This window comes from Ranitomeya variabilis, chromosome 1 (assembly GCF_051348905.1).
Source record: "Ranitomeya variabilis isolate aRanVar5 chromosome 1, aRanVar5.hap1, whole genome shotgun sequence".
NCBI classification, from domain to species: domain Eukaryota; kingdom Metazoa; phylum Chordata; class Amphibia; order Anura; family Dendrobatidae; genus Ranitomeya; species Ranitomeya variabilis.
This window is the reverse complement of record NC_135232.1, coordinates 1069266526-1069286813: the sequence shown is the minus strand read 5'-3', so window position 1 is coordinate 1069286813 and position 20288 is coordinate 1069266526. Positions and strand designations below refer to the sequence as shown.

At 42.6% G+C, this 20288-nt stretch overlaps 1 protein-coding gene across 3 annotated transcripts in view; it reads right to left on the bottom strand.

Annotated features, from left to right (window-relative positions):
- ARAP2 (ArfGAP with RhoGAP domain, ankyrin repeat and PH domain 2) overlaps positions 1-20288 on the bottom strand; it is a 441859-nt gene that overhangs the window by 401148 nt on the left and 20423 nt on the right. For all 3 annotated transcript variants that reach the window (XM_077279928.1, XM_077279930.1, XM_077279929.1), the window contains 3 exons: positions 13763-13842; positions 9957-10027; positions 758-1069 (listed from right to left, as the gene is read on the bottom strand). In XM_077279928.1, coding sequence (XP_077136043.1) covers positions 758-1069; positions 9957-10027; positions 13763-13842 — 463 coding nt within the window. The remainder of the gene's footprint in view (positions 1-757; positions 1070-9956; positions 10028-13762; positions 13843-20288) is intronic.

Sequence of the window (20288 nt, the reverse complement as noted above, 5' to 3'; positions counted from 1 at the left end):
CGCCACACGTTGCAACCGTCGTGCAACGGTTGCGTCGTGTTTTGGTGCACCGCCGCCACAAAAAAAGTTACATGTAACTTTATTTGTGTGTCGAGACCGCCATTTTCAACCGCGCATGCGCGGCCGAAACTCCGCCCCCTCCTCCCCGGACCTTGCAATGGGGCAGTGGAAGAGTCCTAAGACTGCTTCCGCTGCCCAAGTCGGGCATTTTTTTCACAGTATGCGTCGGTACGTCAACATATTCAAAATTGGTTTTGGGTAGTTTTTTAACCCTTCAGGTGCTTTTCAGGAATTCATGCAAAGTGGCATGACAGGAATGAAAAGGTTTATTTTTACCAGCTACATTTTGGTAACTTCTGAACAGGCCGCAATAGCCGGCAGATTCTAAGGCCGTTATTTAGCCATGTATTGCCATGGCAAATATCTGGACCACACGATCATGATCTCAGAATGCCGATGGGGATAAAGAGGGAGCCTCCACACTCTGTTAACCATCTAGATGCCGTAGTCACTATTGACAGCAGCATTTTAGGGGATAAAAACCATAATCGGTGCCAACACTGATCGTGGCTGATGCAGCAAGGTGTCAGCTATAGTGTACAGCCGACAGCTGCAATATTGTCACTTGTTGGAAGATGCTAGTCTCTTATATCACAGGTCAGTAAAAAAAGTATTGGTGGTCACTAGGAGGTTATTATTCCCAGCATACAGTATTTATAATGCTGAATACCTTAAAATATAAGAAGATGAAGCTCACCTGTGAGGGGAAAGTTTTTCCAACCAGCCGGCTTTATTCAAAGTAGCGTATGGCTCATAGAAGCATGCATATGGTGTGATTGAGAACTTTTCTTGGGATGATGAATTCTGATTTTGAGTCTCTGATTTTTTTTGGTGATTGACGCCATCATTTTGTAGTGTGGTATTCTGGAATGAATGTCTTTTTATGTCCTCATTGGAATGTTTTTTTAAACTCAGTCGAATATTGCTTTCCTCCAATGTTGAGTATATTGACTCCTCTGAACTTGCATGCAGTGATAAGTCTGAATTCCTCTTGGAAATATGTTGATTGCTATACAAAAAAAAAATTAAAAAATGATCCAATTGTTCTTACCATAACTTGTAAAATATTAATGGAAACATCCATTTATCCATGGTTTGTGTGAATTTAAAGCATTCTAACCCAACATCAACTCACAAATCTGTGAACTACTGAAACTCGACGTCAATATTAGAACCTGTTTTCCAACTCAAGTTTTGGAGATTATAGGTGAGAGAAATGGAATGGTCATATGGAAGAAAACCTTGAAAAAGTGTAACTGGGAGGTGATGGGGGAATATGCCGCTGACCAACACCTACCATTAACCTCCTCGGTGGCGTCACATCATGGTGTCGGTGCGCTGTCACACACATGTCGGCAATGAGTCATTAGGACGCTAATATATATAGATCGGAATAGCAACGTTACTTTACCTCCTGATGAAGCTGTGTATACAGCGAAACACGCGTCGAGGTGTGCTCTGACCGGGTGACCCCCCCCTCTTCTGTTTTCAACATGACCTCAGGTAATGATGACTTGCTTTTATAAGTCTTGCTAGCCAGGTGGTGACTGGGGACACTATGACCCCTTCTATTTAGCAGGGCATTCACTGATATATACTGCAGTTATCCTGTTGGTCAGTTGATATACTGGTATTATATTCATTATTGGGCATATGGGCTGTTATATTCTTGTCTAAATATACCGGTATGGAGGGGGTATCACTGGTCTTCGGCTCTGTTATGATCCTGTACGTTTCTACATAGAATTTCACCAAGTTATACGTGTTTTTTTGTATTGGTTTTAATGTTTGTAATAAAGATATCTGGTTTTAATGATTACATTTGAGATCTGGTGTCTTCATATTTCTCTATTGGTGTTTACCTACCATTAATCGTTTGCATTTATTTTGAAGTTGCTGTTCTATCTTGTAGATTGTGAGCCCTCGTGGGCAGGGTCCTCTCTCCTCCTGTACCAGTTGTGACTTGTATTGTTTAAGATTATTGTACTTGTTTTTATTATGTATTCCCCTCCTCACATGTAAAGCGCCATGGAATAAATGGCGCTATAATAATAAATAATAATAATAATATTTTGCTAGTAATGTAGAATTTATAATATTATTGCCTGAAGTACTAATCACCAGCCACAAGAGGCCACTGTTTCCCCTGCAACTGCTTGATGACTCTGGCTTAAACATGTTTGTGCAGGAGTTTGATTTTGAGGCGGTGACTACAGTTCTGTGAGGAGAAATAAAAACAGCGATTCTGTTGTCAATGACTGGTATTATGCTAAATGGACTCTGTTCTGCTGGTTTGAACTACAGTTTGGACAGAACCAAACAGAGCCCCAGGCCAGGGGGCAGTACAAGTATTTTAGAAGAAGTGCCTGACAGAAAGGGTTGGTTCGGTCGCCATCTTCAGAAAGATTGGTGCGATCTGGAAGGAGGAGGATGTGTAATGCCTCTATAGAGTGCCATCCATTGAGTGGAAATCCCCAGGATCTGACATCTGTTACACACCCGTAAGGCCCTCCAGCAAGTCGGCTGTAGTACCACACACCAGTTAGAAACACATCATTCCTTGGTCAAACAGCTGTTGTCCAGGCGGGCTCATCTCTGCAATGACATACTGACTAGACACAGGTCTGTAAATCCTAATAATAGCTACCAGAGGGGCAGAGGGTGCGGGTGCCCCAGGCTCGGAGCTCTGTGGGGGCCCACCCGGAGCTACACTACTGTAACTGTATCTGAATCAAATCGATCTCCCTGCTCTGCAGCTATGGGGCCCTGAGCAGGCGGGGAGGCCCAGTGCCAGCAGTGGGCCCCCCGCCTGTCATCGCAGGGTTAGCTGTACCAGCATTTAGCCGATACAACTGACCGCAATGATGAAGGAAGGAGCGCTACGCTCCATCCCCCATCATCCCCCTGTCAGCGTCTAACGTCGGCGACGCTGACAGGGGGCACAATAGTCACTGGCCGATGCCCGTTGTCGAGAGACTAGCAGGAGCTCAGAGCAGCGCAGGAACCAGGAAGAAGAGAGGTGAGTATTTATTTATTTTTTTAAGGGGTGCTGCCTTATACTACAGAATCTGCCTATGGGGGATCTGCCTAATAATACTACAAGGTCTGCCTATGAGGGGATCTGCCTAATACTACAGGGTCTGCCTATGGGGGTCTGCCTAATGCTACAGCATCTGCCTGTGGGGTCTGCCTTACACTACAGGGTCTGCCTATGGGAGGGGTCTGCCTAATACTAAAGGGTCTGCCTATGGGGCGTCTGCCTAATACTATAGGGTCTGCCAATAGGGGGTCTGCCTAATACTACAAGGTCTGCCTATGGGGGGTCTGCCTAATACTACAGGGTCTGCCTATGGAGGGTCTGCCTAATACTACAGGGTATGCCTATGGGGGGTCTGCCTAATACTACAGGGTCTGCCTATGGGGGGTCTGCCGAATACTACAGGGTCTGCCTATGGGGGGTCTGCCTAATACTACAGGGTCTGCCTATGGGGGGTCTGCCTAATACTACAGGGTCCTCCTATGGGAGGGTCTGTCTAATAACACAGGTTCTGCCTATGGGAGGGGGTCTGCCTAATACTAAAGGGTCTGCCTATGAGGGGATCTGCCTAATACTACTGGGTCTGCTTATGGGGGTCTGCCTAATACCACAGGGTCTGCCTATGAGGGAGTCTGCCTAATACTACAGGGTCTGCCTATGGGGGGTCTGCCTAATACTACAGGGTCTGCCTATGGGGGTCTGCCTAATGCTACAGGGTCTGCCTATGGGGGGTCTGCCTATGGGGGGTCTGCCTAATGCTACAGGGTCTGCGTATGAGGGGGTCTGCCTTATACTACAGGGTCTGCCTATGGAGGTGCTGCCTTATACTACAGGGTCTGCCTATAGGGGTGCTGCTTTATACTACAGGGTCTGCCTGTGGGTGCTACCTTATACTACAGGGTCTGCCTATGGGGTGCCGCCTTATGCTACAGAGTCTGCCTATGGGTGCTGCCTTGTGCTATAGAGTCTGCCTATGGGGGGTGCACTATACAATACAGAGTAGGCCTATGGGGAGTGCATTATACTATATTGAGGACTATCTGGTGCATTATACTATATTGAGGATGATCTGGTGCATTATACTATATGGAGGCTATCAAGAGGGGCATCATGCAGTTTGGGGATTACAGTGTTGGAGCCATCAGTTTGGAGGCTACTAAGGGGTCAGTATGCTGTGTATAAGAGAGCATCATGCTGTGTATAGGGGAGCTGTACAGTGGGGAGACTCGGGACATTATTAAATGTAAAGTGGGCACTTATTGTTATAGGGGAACTCAGGTTACTGTGACTATCAAAGGGGCACACAGGACAATATTACTTTCTAGGGGGAAGAATATGTGCACTGTTTTCTAGGGCTCTTGCACCTGGCATTGCTATATTATAGTGGGGTGCCTTAGAATTTAGAGGGCACACAGAACCACACAGCAGGTACAGTAATAGGGACATATATGGCAGCAGCGGCTCTGTATTGGGGTATCAGGGGCAGTAATAGGGACACATACGGCAATAGCTGCTCAGTATTGGGGTATCAGGGGCAGTAATATGGAAACATACATCAGCAGTGGCTCAGTATTGGGGTATCAGGTGCAGTAATATGGACACATATGGCAGCAGTGGCTCAGTATTGGGGTATCAGGTGCAGTAATATGGACACATATGGCAGCAGCGGCTCAGTATTGGGGTATCAGGAGCAGTAATAGGGACACATACGGCAGCAGTGGCTCAGTATTGGGGTATCAGGGGCAGTAATAGGGACACATACGGCAGCAGCAGCTCAGTATTGGGGCATCAGGGGCAGTAATAGAGACACATACGGCAGCAGCAGCTCAGTATTGGGGTATCAGGGGCAGTAATGGGGACACATATGGCAGCAGCGGCTCAGTATTGGGGCATCAGGGACAGTAATAGGGACAAATACAGCAGCAGCGGCTCAGTATTGGGGCATCAGGGATAGTAATAGGGACACATACAGCAGCAGTGGCTTAGTATTGGGGTATCAGATGCAGTAATAGGGACACATACAGCAGCAGCGGCTCAGTATTGGGGTATCAGGTGTAGTAATAGGGACACATACGGCAGCAGCGGCTCACTATTGGGGTATCAGGTGCAGTAATACGGACACATACGGCAGCAGCGGCTCACTATTGGGGTATCAGCAGGATGAGGAGTTTGTGCAGGTTGGGAATAGATGGTGATGGCTGGAATATGAGAAGTGAAATGTGTCTTTGTTGTATTCTCTGCAGCCGAGTCATGGCTGAAAGAAGTTGTCATGTCGGACTGGGCCAGATGGAAAAGATGGGAAAAGTAACATACATAGTAACATAGTTATTAAGGTAAAAGGAAGACTTTAAGTCCATCTAGTTCAACCCATAGCCTAACCTAACATGCCCTAACATGTTGATCCAGAGGAAGGCAAAAAAATCCCATGTGGCAAAGAGTAAGCTCCACATTGGGGAAAAAAATTCCTTCCCGACTCCACGTACGGCAGTCAGACTAGTTCCCTGGATAAACACCCTAACAAGGAATCTAGTGTATATACCCTGTAACATTATACTTTTCAAGAAAGGCATCCAGTCCCCTCTTAAATTTAAGTAACAAATCACTCATTACAACATCCTACGGCAGAGAGTTCCATAGTCTCACTGCTCTTAAAGTAAAGAATCCGCGTCTGTTATTATGCTTAAACCTTCTTTCCTCCAGACGTAGAGGATGCCCCCTTGTCCCTGTCACCGGTCTATGATTAAAAAGATCATCAGAAAAGTCTTTGTACTGTCCCCTCATATATTTTTACATTAAAATGAGATTCAAGTGAATAACTCAATCATAAAGAGCGTCAGCGGTAAGACATTATCTGTAACTGTGCTGTGATCTCTTATATGTTCTGTAGGACTGGTATCTACCACTGACCATATGGCGGTAATATCCATGTTGGTCTTTCATAGAGATTATCTTCAGTAACATCGTGGTCATCTGCTGAGTTTCTCCTCCACTATTAGGGTGCATCACCGAGTTGTAATCAAGGTTACCTGGTTAGGGGCCCACTCAGAAGCTTCGCCCCCCCTGAGCCAAAACCCTAGCTACGCCTCTGACACACACCTAGTTTTGCACAAATCTCAGACACACAAAGAACAGGCATTTGAATTCATCAGTGCCCAGCAGACTCAGCTTGCTGAGTCACTAGAACTTACAGAGACTACAGCATTAAAGGGGATCTACCAAAGTACACAGAGGTGATCCGAGGAGCAACCCATTGCACTCACATGATCCTTAAAGTGAACACGACGGTGTATAATTCAATAACTGGGATCTACCTAGGGGGTTTAGTGTCATCTTGTTAAGTTTTTAATCTGATGTGCTGCATCACCAATAAGCCATCCCTGGCATTCATTTGATTGTTCCAGTTTTCCAGGTAAAAACTTGGTATCCGCACTGGGCGGCTGCACAATTAGGTAAATTATAGTATCATAGTCAAAATTTCCATGCCTACTGGATGACCCAGCACAGTCTTCCCAGTCAGTTCTGACCGTGTGTGTGAATTAATCACATTTTGTTGGTTGGTGGAAGTGTAATCAATCTGAGTTTAACCCCTTAAGGGGTTTCCATCAATATCGCCATGTGAGGGCTTGTTTTTTGTGGGATGAGTTGTACTTTTGAATGGCATCATTAATTTTACCATATCATGTACTGGAAAACAGTAAAAATATTCCAGATGCAATGAAATTGCAAAAAAAGTGCAATTACATAATTGTTTTGGGGATTTTTTTTTTACCATGTTCACTAAATGCTAAAACTAACCTGCCATTATGATTCTCCGAGTCATTTTGAGCTCACAGACACCAAACATGTCTACGTTCTTTTTTATTTAAGTGGTGAAATTTTTTTTCCAAATTTTGTAAAAAGAAAATTGCCATTTTCTGAGACCCATAGTGTCTCCATTTCTCAGGATCTGGGGCTGGGTGAGGGCTTATTTTTTGAGTGCCAATCTGATATTTTATTGATTGATTCTTTTTTGGTGTATATATGATCTTTTGATCTCCCATTAGTGCACTTTATTGCAATGTTGCAGTGACCAAAAATACGTAATTCTGGCGTTTCAATTTTGTATCTCGTTATACCGTTTACCAATTGGATTAATTCTTTCTATATATTAATAGATTGGGTGATTCTGAACGTGGCGACACCAAATATGTGTGTATTTGATTTTTTTTCATTGTTTTATTTTCAATGGGGCAAAAGGAAGGTGATTTGAATTTATTTATTTTTTTATATTTTTAAAAACATTTTTTTTACTTTTTACTTGCCTCAATAGTCCCCATGGGAGACTAGAAGCTGCACTCATCCTGCTTTATGTAGCAGAGATGCTCACTTGCTATGAGCGCCGACGGATGGGCGGCACTCATAGCTATCCGGCATTGATAACCTAAGGGGTCTCCTGCTGACCACGGGTTGTCATGCCAACCTATCGGAGAGCCACTGTCATGTGACACGGGCATTAATGGGAGGAGGTAATGACGTGCTTCTTGTGCGTGCATGTTAAATGCCGCTGTCAGAGTTTGACAGCAGCATTTAACATGTTAACAGCCACGGGTAAATCGTGATTCCACCCGCGGCTGTTAGGGGCACATTTCAGCTGATCAGATCTGGTGTCATGTGCCAGAAAAAGTGCGGGCTCATCGCCGCGATCTGCGTCATCCACGTCAAGGACTGCGTGCAGCAGCCGAGGAGAGGGGTGGAGTGAGTGAACCAAAGCCACACCCATAGGACCAGGCGGACCCAATTAGCAGCATACTTCGCAGGAGAAATGTAAAAGATTTTCATGGGTAATACATGGGGAGTCAGGGGGTTACATAAGTATTTAATGCATAGCTGGCACTGAATAGTGGTGGCAGGTTTCCTTTAAAGAAAATAGTTATTTATAGGAGTTTCCCTGTTGTAGGTATTAAAGTATTAAGTATTTGAATTTCCTTTTTATTTTAATATAATCTTTTTAATATAACTTATTAATCATATCAGGCTTTGTGGGGATATGTCCCTTTCTTCAGCAACATGCCAGATCAAATGCCATTCATCATGTACATAATCTTTTTTTGGCTTTGTCCTTGCCTCAACTACATGTTTAATATACTACCAATAAACACGTATAGCCACAAACCAAAAAGATTTTCTTGATAAAATATATAATTGTACTATTACATCAAAATAAGGAAACACTTAAACATATATGGGGGAGGGAGACCATACTCAAGGAAATTTTCACAGTGAAACGTATAGAGAGTGGGTTTAAAAAAAAAAACCCTATTCCCAGAGCCATAACTTTTTTATTTTTCTGTCAATATGGCCATGTGAGGGCTTATTTTTTGCGGCACGAGTTGTATTTTTGAATGACACCATTGGTTTTAGCATGTTGTGTACTAGCAAATGGGAAAAAAATTAAGTGCGGTGAAATTGCAAAAAAAAGTGCAATCCCACAATTTTCTTGTTTGAATTTTTTACTAGGTTCACTATATGCTGAAACTGACCTGCTGTTATGATTCTCCAGGTCATTACAAGTTCACAGACACCAAACATGTCTAGGTTATTTTTTATCTAAGTGGAGAAAAAATAAATTCCAAACTCCAAACTCTGTGCCATTTTCCGATACCCATAGCATCTCCATTTTTCATGATCTCGGGTTGGTTGAGGGCTTATTTTCTGCTTGCCGAGCTGACATTTTTAATTATACTATTTTGGTGCAGATACGTTCTTTTGAACGCCTGTTATTGCATTTTAATACAATGTTGTGGCGACCAGAAAAACATAATTCTGGCGTTTTACTTTCTTTTATTGCTATGCCGTTTGGGGATCAGGTTAATCCTTTTTTTTATTATTATTGATAGATCTGGCGATTCTGAATGCAGAGATACCAAATATGTATGTGTTTGATTTTTTTAATTGTTTTATTTTGAAATGGGCAAAAGGGGGGTGATTTGAACTTTTATATATTTTTTTTTTTGTATCATTTTTCTTTAACTTTTGGCATGCTTCAATAGTCTCCATAGGAGACTAGAAGCTGCCATAGCCCGATCGGCTCAGCTACATAGAGGCGATGATCAGTTCGCTTTACTGACTGACCAATTACTGACTTGCTATGAGCGCCAACCACTGGGTGGAGCTCATAGCAATCCGGCACTGACAACCATAGAGGTCTCCAGAAGACGTCTGGTCATCATGCCGACAAACCGATGACCCCCTATCATGTGACGGGGATCAGCGGTGTGCGTATTTCTGGCACAATTGCCGGGAGTGTCATTTAAATGCCGCTGTCAGAGTCTCCACCCGCGGCTATTGCGGGCACAAGTCAGCTGTTCAATACAGCTGACATGTCCCCGGAAAGATGTCGGCTCACCACCCGAGCCCACATCAAAGGGAGGGATACTGACATCAGTGTACTTTTATGCCCGATGTCGGTAAGGGGTTAAAAAACATCTTAGTCTTACTAAACATGCTAAGAAAGAGGAAGTGAGAGGTACAGAAGTGAAGATATATAGAAAAGATATGGAAGAAAACAAATTTTAGAGTGAAAATAAAGAGAAGAGGGTGGAAAAATGGGAAAGAGAATGAAAAGATGAACAAGTGTGAAGGTTTAAAAGGGTCAGAATGTTCTATAATAAATAATGTCCTATAATAAATTATGTTAGTCAGGTAAAAAATATAATAGATAATGATCACTGAACATGGTAATTGTTGTATAAATCTCATAAAACTCATTATGACAGTCAATAGATTTTACTGAACAATAAATAAAAAATAAGGAAGACAGAATGATAACAAAACCAAAGATGTTTTATTACAGGTTATCAATCAGAAAGTTTGTTTTTACCTTGCATTGGTTTCTATCCCGTCACTGAGGTCACTCGTACTAGAAAATGAAACGGCTTCACCAGGGTATTCCTTGAAAACATTATAATTAAACATTTCAATTATACATTCCTTAGTTTTATTTTGGAGAGTTTTTTCATAGATCATAAATCCAATGAATTATATTTAAATGGTTTATCTTTTTGGGCCAATTCCCATTTTAAAACTAGACATATCCATGTATTGCACAGGCGATCTTTAAATACTGGAAAGCAAAAAAATCTAAAGTCTGCATCTCTAGCCTGTGAGTTAACAGAGGAGTGAGCTAATTCAAAAAGAGATTGTCCAAAGTAAAAAAAAACACTTAACATGCTTAAAAGATCAATACTTTTGAACGGTATTTGGTCTCAGGCCAATTTGACTTATTTTAAAATAATGCTTCATAGTAATAAACTAAGCATTATATAGATGGCCCTGATTCCCCAGTGCCACTCCTCCATTGCTCCCCACATTTGTTTATGGGGCTGAATCAGTGACTTCCCCTCTACAACATGTGACCTCATCAGCCAATCACTTTCTTCAAATAAGAACAATTAAGTTAACATAGCGGACAACCTCTTTTTAATATTAAGAAGGATAAGACTAAATTTCCATGATGTACAGTGTTTATGCTTAGACCGGTTAAAATAGTCTGAAAAATGGATAGACAAACAATTGGAATGACTGCATATGGTATTTATTTTCTCATAGTACCATAGATTACTATAAAAAATGCTGGTATATTTCTTGTATGCAATCAGCTACGTATTTCAATAGAGTTTGAGCCATGGGATGTCAGTGTAATTTGGCAAAACAATGACACTTTTTCCTCATACATTTTTTGCTAACTAAAAAGACATTTGCTCAAACATTTAGTTAGATACCTTGCAAAAAAATCTCTGAACTCCCCTGATTCTGCTGCTTTTTTCCATTTTGCTGTTTGTAGCTCTATTGCAGAAATATTCACATGTGTTGCTTTTGGAGCATAGTATGTGAAATCTCTGATTGCAGACCAACTTGATATTTCTTCAAAGTTTTTTCTGTGGGTGTGCTCTGTCAATCCTCCCCCAACACAGCCAATCCTAACTCGGCAGTGTGTCTTATCAGCTGTCAAGCTGTGATTTACAGTATCTGGGAGGAAGGAGTTTCCCAAGAGAACAAACACCCAGTTGGTCTGAAAACATAGAATACATACACTGTGCTCGAAAAGCTACAAATGTGAATATACCTATAATTGAACGATGCAGTTTTAAACATAAAGAAAAAGGAAGAATCAAGGGAGATAATAGATTTTTTGCATCTATTCAACTCAATTTTTGAGAAAGTGACCGGACCTCTTTAAATGATAAAGGGACTGTACATTGTCACATATGTGATGAGATTATTTGGAGTATTCACTAATAGTGAACTACAGACATAGCATAACATTAGTGTTGCTATGCCTCTATGTAAAATGTATTCCACCATAACCAGTTAAACATAAAATCACACTTTTATATTGAATTGAAAATACGGTACTAATGATTTTTTCAACAAAAAAGAGGCACAAGTATCTTCAAACATAAATTTTGTGAATAGATCCAAGTACAAAAATGAAGTTTGCAAAAAGACTATAGGAACAATTTGCCAATACATCATAAGGTGAAAAAAAGGCAAAATAAATCCGTTAGTAAGTAATTTATTTATCAATGAATCTACCGTATTTATTTATGGGCCTATTTTTAATGAATCTCTTCTGAGTCTGTTATTGTTACTCATAAATACCTATGTGGTATTAGTTATCAATATACAATTTCAAATCCCAAAAATGTTGAGACGCTGGGGGAAATGGAAAGGAAACAAGAATGCAATTTGAAAATCTCTTACAGTAATATTGTATTTACAATAAAACAGAATACAGATTGAGTTGATGAGAGATATTTTCCCACTTTATTTGAAATCAATAATTCATTTAAAAAAAGGATGGCAGCAACACATCTCAAAAAAGTAAAGACAGCAATATTCAAATAAATAACATAATCTTATAGAAAAAAAAATAGCACGTTAAGAGGCAGAGTCTCCCAGAAGCAAAGATGGTCAGAAATTCACAAAATGTGAACAGCTGCATGTAAAAATTTCATAAAAATGTTTTTCAGTGTAAAAGTGCAAAGACTTAGAATATTACACCACATAAGGTACAAAATATCATCAAGGATTCAGTGTTTGGGGAGAAATCCATGTGCACAAAAGACAAAGGCAATGGACAATATTGGATGCTTGTGACTTACGGACACTATTTTAAAAGCAGGCATAATTCATTGAGCAAATCATTGTTGGGCTCAGGAATACTTCCAGAAATAAATGTCTGTAAACACAGTTTGCCGTACAATCCACAAATGCAAATTAAAGCTTTATTATGCAAAGAAGAAGCCAGATCAACATAATCCAGAAACAGTGCTGTCTTCTCTCTACTAAAGCTCAATTAAAATGGATGCAAAATTGAAAATTATTGTGTGTTCAGATTAATAAAATTTTGGAATTATTTATTGAAAACACAGATGCCTGCAGACTCAAGAGGAGATGGACCATCTAGCTGATTATCAATGCACAGTTGCTGGAACATTTATTTCAAGGAAGATCTTACATATTTCAGTAGGATCATGCTAAAAGACATACTGCATCCATCACAACTGCATGGCTTCACAGAAGATTTCAGGTGAAGCAGTGCAGTCCTATGGGGTTGTGACGTTTTCGGTTTAGAATGTTCTTAATCTGAGATATTTGGCTCACAGTACTATTTTCCTGTTCTTATATCTTGGAATATGAATCTTCTATACTGGCATCGCCACAACCAAACAGGACTGCACTGCTTCCCTTTCCTTTTGGACAGGCCACCACCTAGTGATGGAATCTGGAACCTTGGTACAGATCACAGCTAGATCACCTCCATATCCTTTTCCAATATCCTTCTAGTCTTACTTGTTCTATATATGAATTCCAATCAAATGTCGTTAGAGAACTGTTTTTAATATAATATTGCCTAAAATGATACTCAATAGTGTACGGAATTATGCTGTATCTTGTATTCTACAAAAATATTCTTATCTCTCATAACGTACTCATAACTGTATTTTGTACAGTTCTGATGAAGGTCCATATGTAGGACCGAAACGTTAACAACTATAAGGATCTCCAAATAAAACTTTTTTTCTTTCACTGCAACTTCCTGAGTGCCAAGCTTTTTTATTGTAATATTCTCCTTGCAACATGTGTTCTATGTTGTGTTAAATATGGCTATAAGAAATTTGCCTATAAGTGCATTCTTGAATTGTTTAGATTTTACACAGCGTTCCAACATTTCGGAATTATTGTTGCATGTCAACGATACATACCAGAAATTGTGGGTTGCTGCAAAGAATGTATTTATACATATGAAATGGTTACTTAAGACAGGACCCTGGAGGTTACTGTAGTTATCAGGATATCAAGACATGAGTAAAAAAAACAACTTTGAAACCTCTGGATACTAGCACAATAGGGTCTTAGTTTTTCTATTGCATTAGTATTTTCCCATATATTCACTTTAAACAATAAACTATAAATAAAAGAAGTTACTTTTATCAAGTAATTTCCTTTTTTAATAGAATTATTTGATTTGCTTTCTTACTTTTCCTAGATTTTGCCTCCAATCTGTAGCAATTTTAATTACCTGCATTAGTTTGTAATTACGTTTTCTATAGCAGAAATGAATTGTTTGCAAGGATTCTATTATTGTAGCCCATTTGCATTGACGTATATGATTTCACATACCTTTGTGTTCTCTGAATGTCTGAAAAAGAATGTCTCTTCATATGGTGAGATTGGAGGAATGTTTTCACCCCCAGATTGTTCTGCATTAATTAAGTGAAATAAACAGTCACACTCATGGTACATTTAATATCGCTGAATATTTACAGACTTTAGACAAGAATAGCATAATAATTCCCCCAAATCTTTTATGATGGCAAAACCAATGCTTACCCAACCTGGAACCACTTCTCCTTGTCCTCAAACTTGACACAATATTCATAATCACAACTATTTCTACGTTCTGGCTGACATTTATTGACTGATTTGCCTCTTTCCATATCTTGAATATTTAACATGCCTAAAATCAGCCTAACAATTTTACTGAAAAGGTTAAAAGCTTTGGATTTGATTAAAATTGAGAAAAATGAGTTGAATTTTCTGGTACTCATGGAGGTCCTGGTGATTTCAAACAATTTGTCATTTGATTTGAGCAAATCAACAAAATAATGCCTACTGACTTTTTACACTTTCCTGAAGTTTGCATCAGCCGTAGAAGGCTGAAATGACCCAAGTCGCAATTGTGTATTGCGCGGGCTTCTCCATAATGCACTGCAGCTACCACATCACGTGATATTGTGCAGCCAATCAGGAGATATTATAGTAGCCTTTATAATTGACTGTGCCGGGAATACAACAACCATTTTAGTGGTGATTTAGTATAGTGAAAGGATGTCAGAGCTCACAGCGCATCAATAGAAAGAGAGGAATTCCGAAAACATTGAACAAATGCTCCAGTCAGTAATGTGTCATATGACTGCAGAAGGGAAAAAAATGAATGTAGTAGTATGTGAATAAGGCCGGTATCACATTTGCAACTGCAATGCGAGAAACTCACATGGCCAGAGGTGTATCTAGGGTTTCTGGCACCCGGGGCAAGAATTCATTTTGGCGCCCCCCCCCCACCAAGGACATATGCGATTTTCATACTTAGTCATGTACCCACGAGCTCCTCTCCCTAATGCTCTCAATATTCAGTGAAAAACAGGAAGAGAAGCTCGTTGTCACAGGACCATAAGTATGAAAGTTGCATGTGAGTGAAGTGTCCATGTGACGACTACTGGAACCTGCAGAGCCGAATCCTGACATTGCAGGCTACTGAATTCTCACAACAAATGCACTGCACACTTTTAGGATTTTCCGTGGCCGATGGACAGTCATGTCAGCACAAACATGCGATTTGTATACTTCTGACCACATTCCAACTAGACGTGCCCGGCCTCACACAGTTCATGTTCATTGAGTGGGGCCACACGTCTAGTCAGCGCATGACTGCATGTATGTAAATCGCCGGCACGAGAGAATTCTGACAGCGTGCAGGGCGCACAGTGAGAATTCAGAAGTCTGCAGTCACAAAGAATGACTGCAGACTCATTACAAACCTGGACATCCCCTTTAATGTTCCTAACATAAATAAAAACATGAGAGTTAGTCAGTATCACAAATAACATTTACATCCAGGTACCTTATAGAAGACGTTGTCTCTGGAGTCATTCCTCTTTTCTTCATCTTGTCCAGACCCCCATGATAAGTTTTCTTATCCACAGCTCGTCTCTTCAGACTTCCATCTTCTCCGCTCTTTTGCAGAAAATTTCCACATGATGTCCTTAATGATAGAAGTGTCATTAAAATGCTCCTGAATAAAAAATTGCCCCTCACCATATTGTCTGCACAAAATATGACCCCCACACTGTCCCTCTTATGGTACATGCTCTTCACACTGACCTCTCCTTTCCATACCGGCCCTCTCTTCACACTGTCCTCTCATACCGTCATCCCCCTATATGGCTCAGTCTCTCTATACTGTACTGTTTCCTCAGATATGCCCCCCATTCTCCCATACTGTTTCCTCATACATGCCCTCATTCTCCCATATTGTTTCCTCACACATGCCCCCCATTCCCCATACTGTTTCCTCATATATGCCCACCATTTCCCTGTACTGTTTCCTCATATATGACCCCATCTCCCCCTTTGCTCTTGATTTTGTGTCCTCAAATCTCCCTCACACTTTATATCCCCCCATCCCCACTACAAATCTTCCCACACACAATAAATAACCCCATCCCCACTCCAAATCTCACCCCACATATAATAAATCCCCCCATCCCCATTCAAATTCTCCCCACACATAATAAATCCCCCTGTAAGAAACAGCAGAGGAAGCTATATAATAAGGGATGGCACCATATATAACTAGAGAGGATGGTCCATAATAAGGGATGATGTTATACATAATAAAAGAGGAAACTAAAAGGTCACTAAGGATGGCATTATACAGAATTAGTGAGTAAACTATATATTAAGGGACTGTGCTATATATAAGTGAGTAGACTATATACTAAGGGACTGTGTTTTACATAATAAGTATGTACACTCTATACTAAGGGTCTGTGTAAGATATAATAAGCGATAATAATGTCTTCCTCCCCCTGTTCCTAAGTCTGTTATAAGTCCCCCTTCCTCCCATCCCAATCCACAACACCCCTCATTGTCCTCCTCCCCCCGCTTCCTATTATTTTCCTCTACCCCACCCCATCATTGCTCTCCTCACCACCTCCTTCTTTACCTTTTCTACCACCACTATCATTGCTTTCTCCCCCACCACCCCAAATAATTGCCCATTCCACAACCTCCATCATTTCCTCCTTCCCCACCTCTCCCATCATTGTCCATTCCACCACCTCCATCATTTCCTCCTTTGTCTTTTCCACCACATCCATCATTTTCCCCTCCCCCACCATACCCATCATTGCCCTTTCCACAACCATCATTATCCATTCCTCCACCACCACCATACTTGCCCATTCCATCACCTCCATCATCTTCTCCCACTCCACCATCATCATTGTCCTTTCCACCACCTCCATCCATGTCCATTCTTCCACCTCCATCATTTCCTCCCCCCATTATTGCCCTTTCCACCATCTCCATGATTTCCTCCTCCCCCACCATCATTGCATTCTCTCCCATCACCATCATTGCCCATTCCACCTCCATCATTGCCTCCCACCCACATCATTGCCCATTCCACCACCTCCATCATTTCCTCCCCCAACCCCCATCATTGCCTATTCCACCACATCCATCATTTCCTCCTCCCCCACATCCCCATTATTGCCTTCTCCCCGTCAGCCCCATCATTGCCCTCACCTCTCCTCCCCATACACATGAACACAGACACAAACAAAACCATTTACCTCTCTGCACATTCACCCGCAGTGCTAAGCATGCACGTGCACACACACGCACAACACACACACAGAACCTCTCACCTCTAAACACACACACAACCTCTCACTTCTATACACACACAACTTCTCATCTCTCCACACGCTCTGCAGCAGCATCTCCATCGCCTTCCTCTGACACAGCCGGCCGCTGAATGATGACATCATCCAGCAGCGCTGCCTGTGTGAGAGGAAGCGTGGGCAGGAAGACAGATCGCTGCAGCTCCGCTTCTGTTTTCTCTTGTAGGCAGCGGAGCTGCAGAAATTTCTCCCTGCCCACCGAAGCCACCCTGCAGGGGTCCCCTCCACTGCCGGGTCCTGGTGCAGTATGTCCGCACATGTTGAGTGCCGGCCTGCTGCAGCTTCTCTGTGCTGGCTATCAGCTTGACAGCCGACTCTCAGTCCAAAGGGCGGCAGAATGCCGCCGCCGGGGGAGACACTGCGGACCGCCGCATTAGGCGGCCCGACTGTGCCCCCCTGCCGACTGCGCCTGTGGCACATGCCCCGGCTGCCCCCCCTAGATATGCCACTGCGCGTGACTCTCTCACCTCATTACCAAGCACTGCCACCGGCATTTGGGACTGGAGTGTGTGGCAGAATGTATTTCGATGCAGCTGAACGCTCCAGTCCGAACCGCTGGTGGCAGTGCTGGGTATTGGTGCGAGAGACTCGCACTAATTGCTCACATTGCAATTGCAAATGGGACACCGGCCTAATGCAGACTTTCAATTGATACATGAGTTATCAGCAGAAGTACTAGATGCAGCCTGATTAAAGAGCATAAGTCACCAGAATTTTGCTCCTCCATCTGGAAGCAGCATGATATAGGTGCAAATACCGTGATTCCAGTGATGTATCACCTACTTTAGTGGGTGCTGCAGTTTTGATTACACACTGTGTTCTCTTCTGCAGATCTAGTAGTTCTCTGAATACTGAGCTCTGCATATTCCAGCCACATCACTGATTGGCAGCATTCTGTGTACACTATGCATAGGCCGAAAGCTGCTAATCAGTGATGGAGGCAAGGATGGACTACTGAGCAGAAGGCCAAGAAGTCCTACAGTGATAATCACCTGCTGATAAAACATTGACTTTATGAAAGCTACAGAAAGAAGACAAGTAAGTGATGCATCTCTGTAATAAGGGTCCCTACATTTTGCAGATCTTTAGTCTGTGATATGATGTAGCAGGCATTTGTCCTCCTGCATTTGAATTACAAATACACATTCTTCTTTCTTTATTCATTATGCACTAGAAAGCAACAAGCTGTATAAAAAATACCTGAAATCAGTGACAAGCAGAGAGGATGTACTTATTGCTACTAGTCACAAGCGACTTTACAGAGTTTTTGCATTTCTTGTGCAATTTTTTTGTGAAGATGGGAATAACTGTTTATTTTTTAAATGCAAAGACAATTTCCCAAAATTCAGACATTTAACTATGATTGTCTATAACCCAAGGTGTGTATGTCATAAACAATATTTTTTTCACATCTTTTTGGATGTGTACCTACCTTTTTCTGAAGGGGATGAATTAAAAAAATGAAATAAAAAAATGTAGACATTTAGCTAAACAGATCTGTTTATGAACATCTGTTTGATAAGATCAAATTCAACAAACTGTATATTGTGACTTGCAACTGCAGGACATTTTGCTTTCTTTGCGTGTAACTACCTATCTAGCATTTTACATTATCTATAATATAACGCTGGGAGCGTCACTCTGTCCGAAGCCTTATAGACTGCGCAAGCACAAGCGCCGGCTCAGTCTGGACCCCACAGAGTGACGCAGCCCAGGAGATCGCGGTATGCGTAAGCACTGAACGCACACCGCGATCTCCAACGGAGAAGCAGGGACGTGCCAGGAGGGTGAGTATGTTATATTCACCTGTCCCCATTCCACTGATGCTTGCTGCTCCGTCCTCCACATCCTCTGCCTGTGAGGTTCAGTTCAGAGGGCGCGATGACGCGCTTAATGCGCGCCGCCCTCGGACTGAACAGTCACAGCCAGAGGACCCGGAAGACGGAGCGGCACGCAGCAGTGGATCAGGACCAGGTGACTATAGCAAGTGCCGGGGGCCTGAGCTAGCGGCGACTCCAGCACCTGACCCCCACAGCACACCAGTGTCCCCACCTGCTCAGGCCCCCCAGCACTCGGCGCCCAGCTATGATAGGTGAGTATGTTATTTTTTTTTTATTGCAGCAGCATACAGGGCATATAATACTATGGAGCATCTTATGGGGGCCATCAACCCTTATGGATCAGCATACAGGGCATATACTATGGAGCATCTTATGAGGGCCATTAACCATAATGGAGCAGCATACGAGGCATATACTATGGAGCATCTTATGGGGGCCATCAACCATAATGGAGCAGCATATGAGGCATATACTATGGAGCATCTTATGGGGGCCATCAACCATAATGGAGCAGCATATGAGGCATATACTATGGAGCATCTTATGGGGGCCATTAACCATAATGGAGCAGCATATGAGGCATATACTATGGAGCATCTTAGGGGGGCCATCAACCTTTATGGAGCAGTGTATGGGGCATATGGATGGGAGCAGCAAATTACAGAACGGTGGCGCAGGATGGGAGCAGCACATTACAGAATTGTGGCGCAGGATGGGAGCAGCACATGACAGAATAGAGCAGCACATGACAGAATAGAGCAGCACATGACAGAATAGGGCAGCAAATGACAGAACGGGGTTGCAGGATGGCAGCAGCACATGACAGAATGGGGGTGCAGGATGGAAGCAGCACATGACAGAACGGGGGCGCAGGATGGGAGCAGCACATGATAGGATGGGGGCGCAGGATGGGAGCAGCAAATGACAGAATGGAGGCGCAGGATGGGTGCAGCACATGTCAGAATGGGGGCACAGGATGGGAGCAGCACATGACAGAATGGGGCCGCAGGATGGTAGCAGCACATGACAGAACTGGGGCGTAGGATGGGAGCAGTACATGACAGAATGGGGGCTCAAGATGGGAGCAGCGCATGACAGCATGGGGGCACAGGATGGGAGCAGCACATGACAGAACGGGGGGTAGGATGGGAGCAGCACATGACAGAATGGGGGCGCAGGATGGCAGCAGCACATGACACAATCGGGGCTCAGGATGGGAGCAGCACATGACAGAACGGGGGCGCAGGATGGGAGCAGCACATGACAGAATGGGGGAGCAGGATGGCAGCAGCACATGACAGGATGGGAGCAGCACATGACAGGATGGGGGCACAAGAT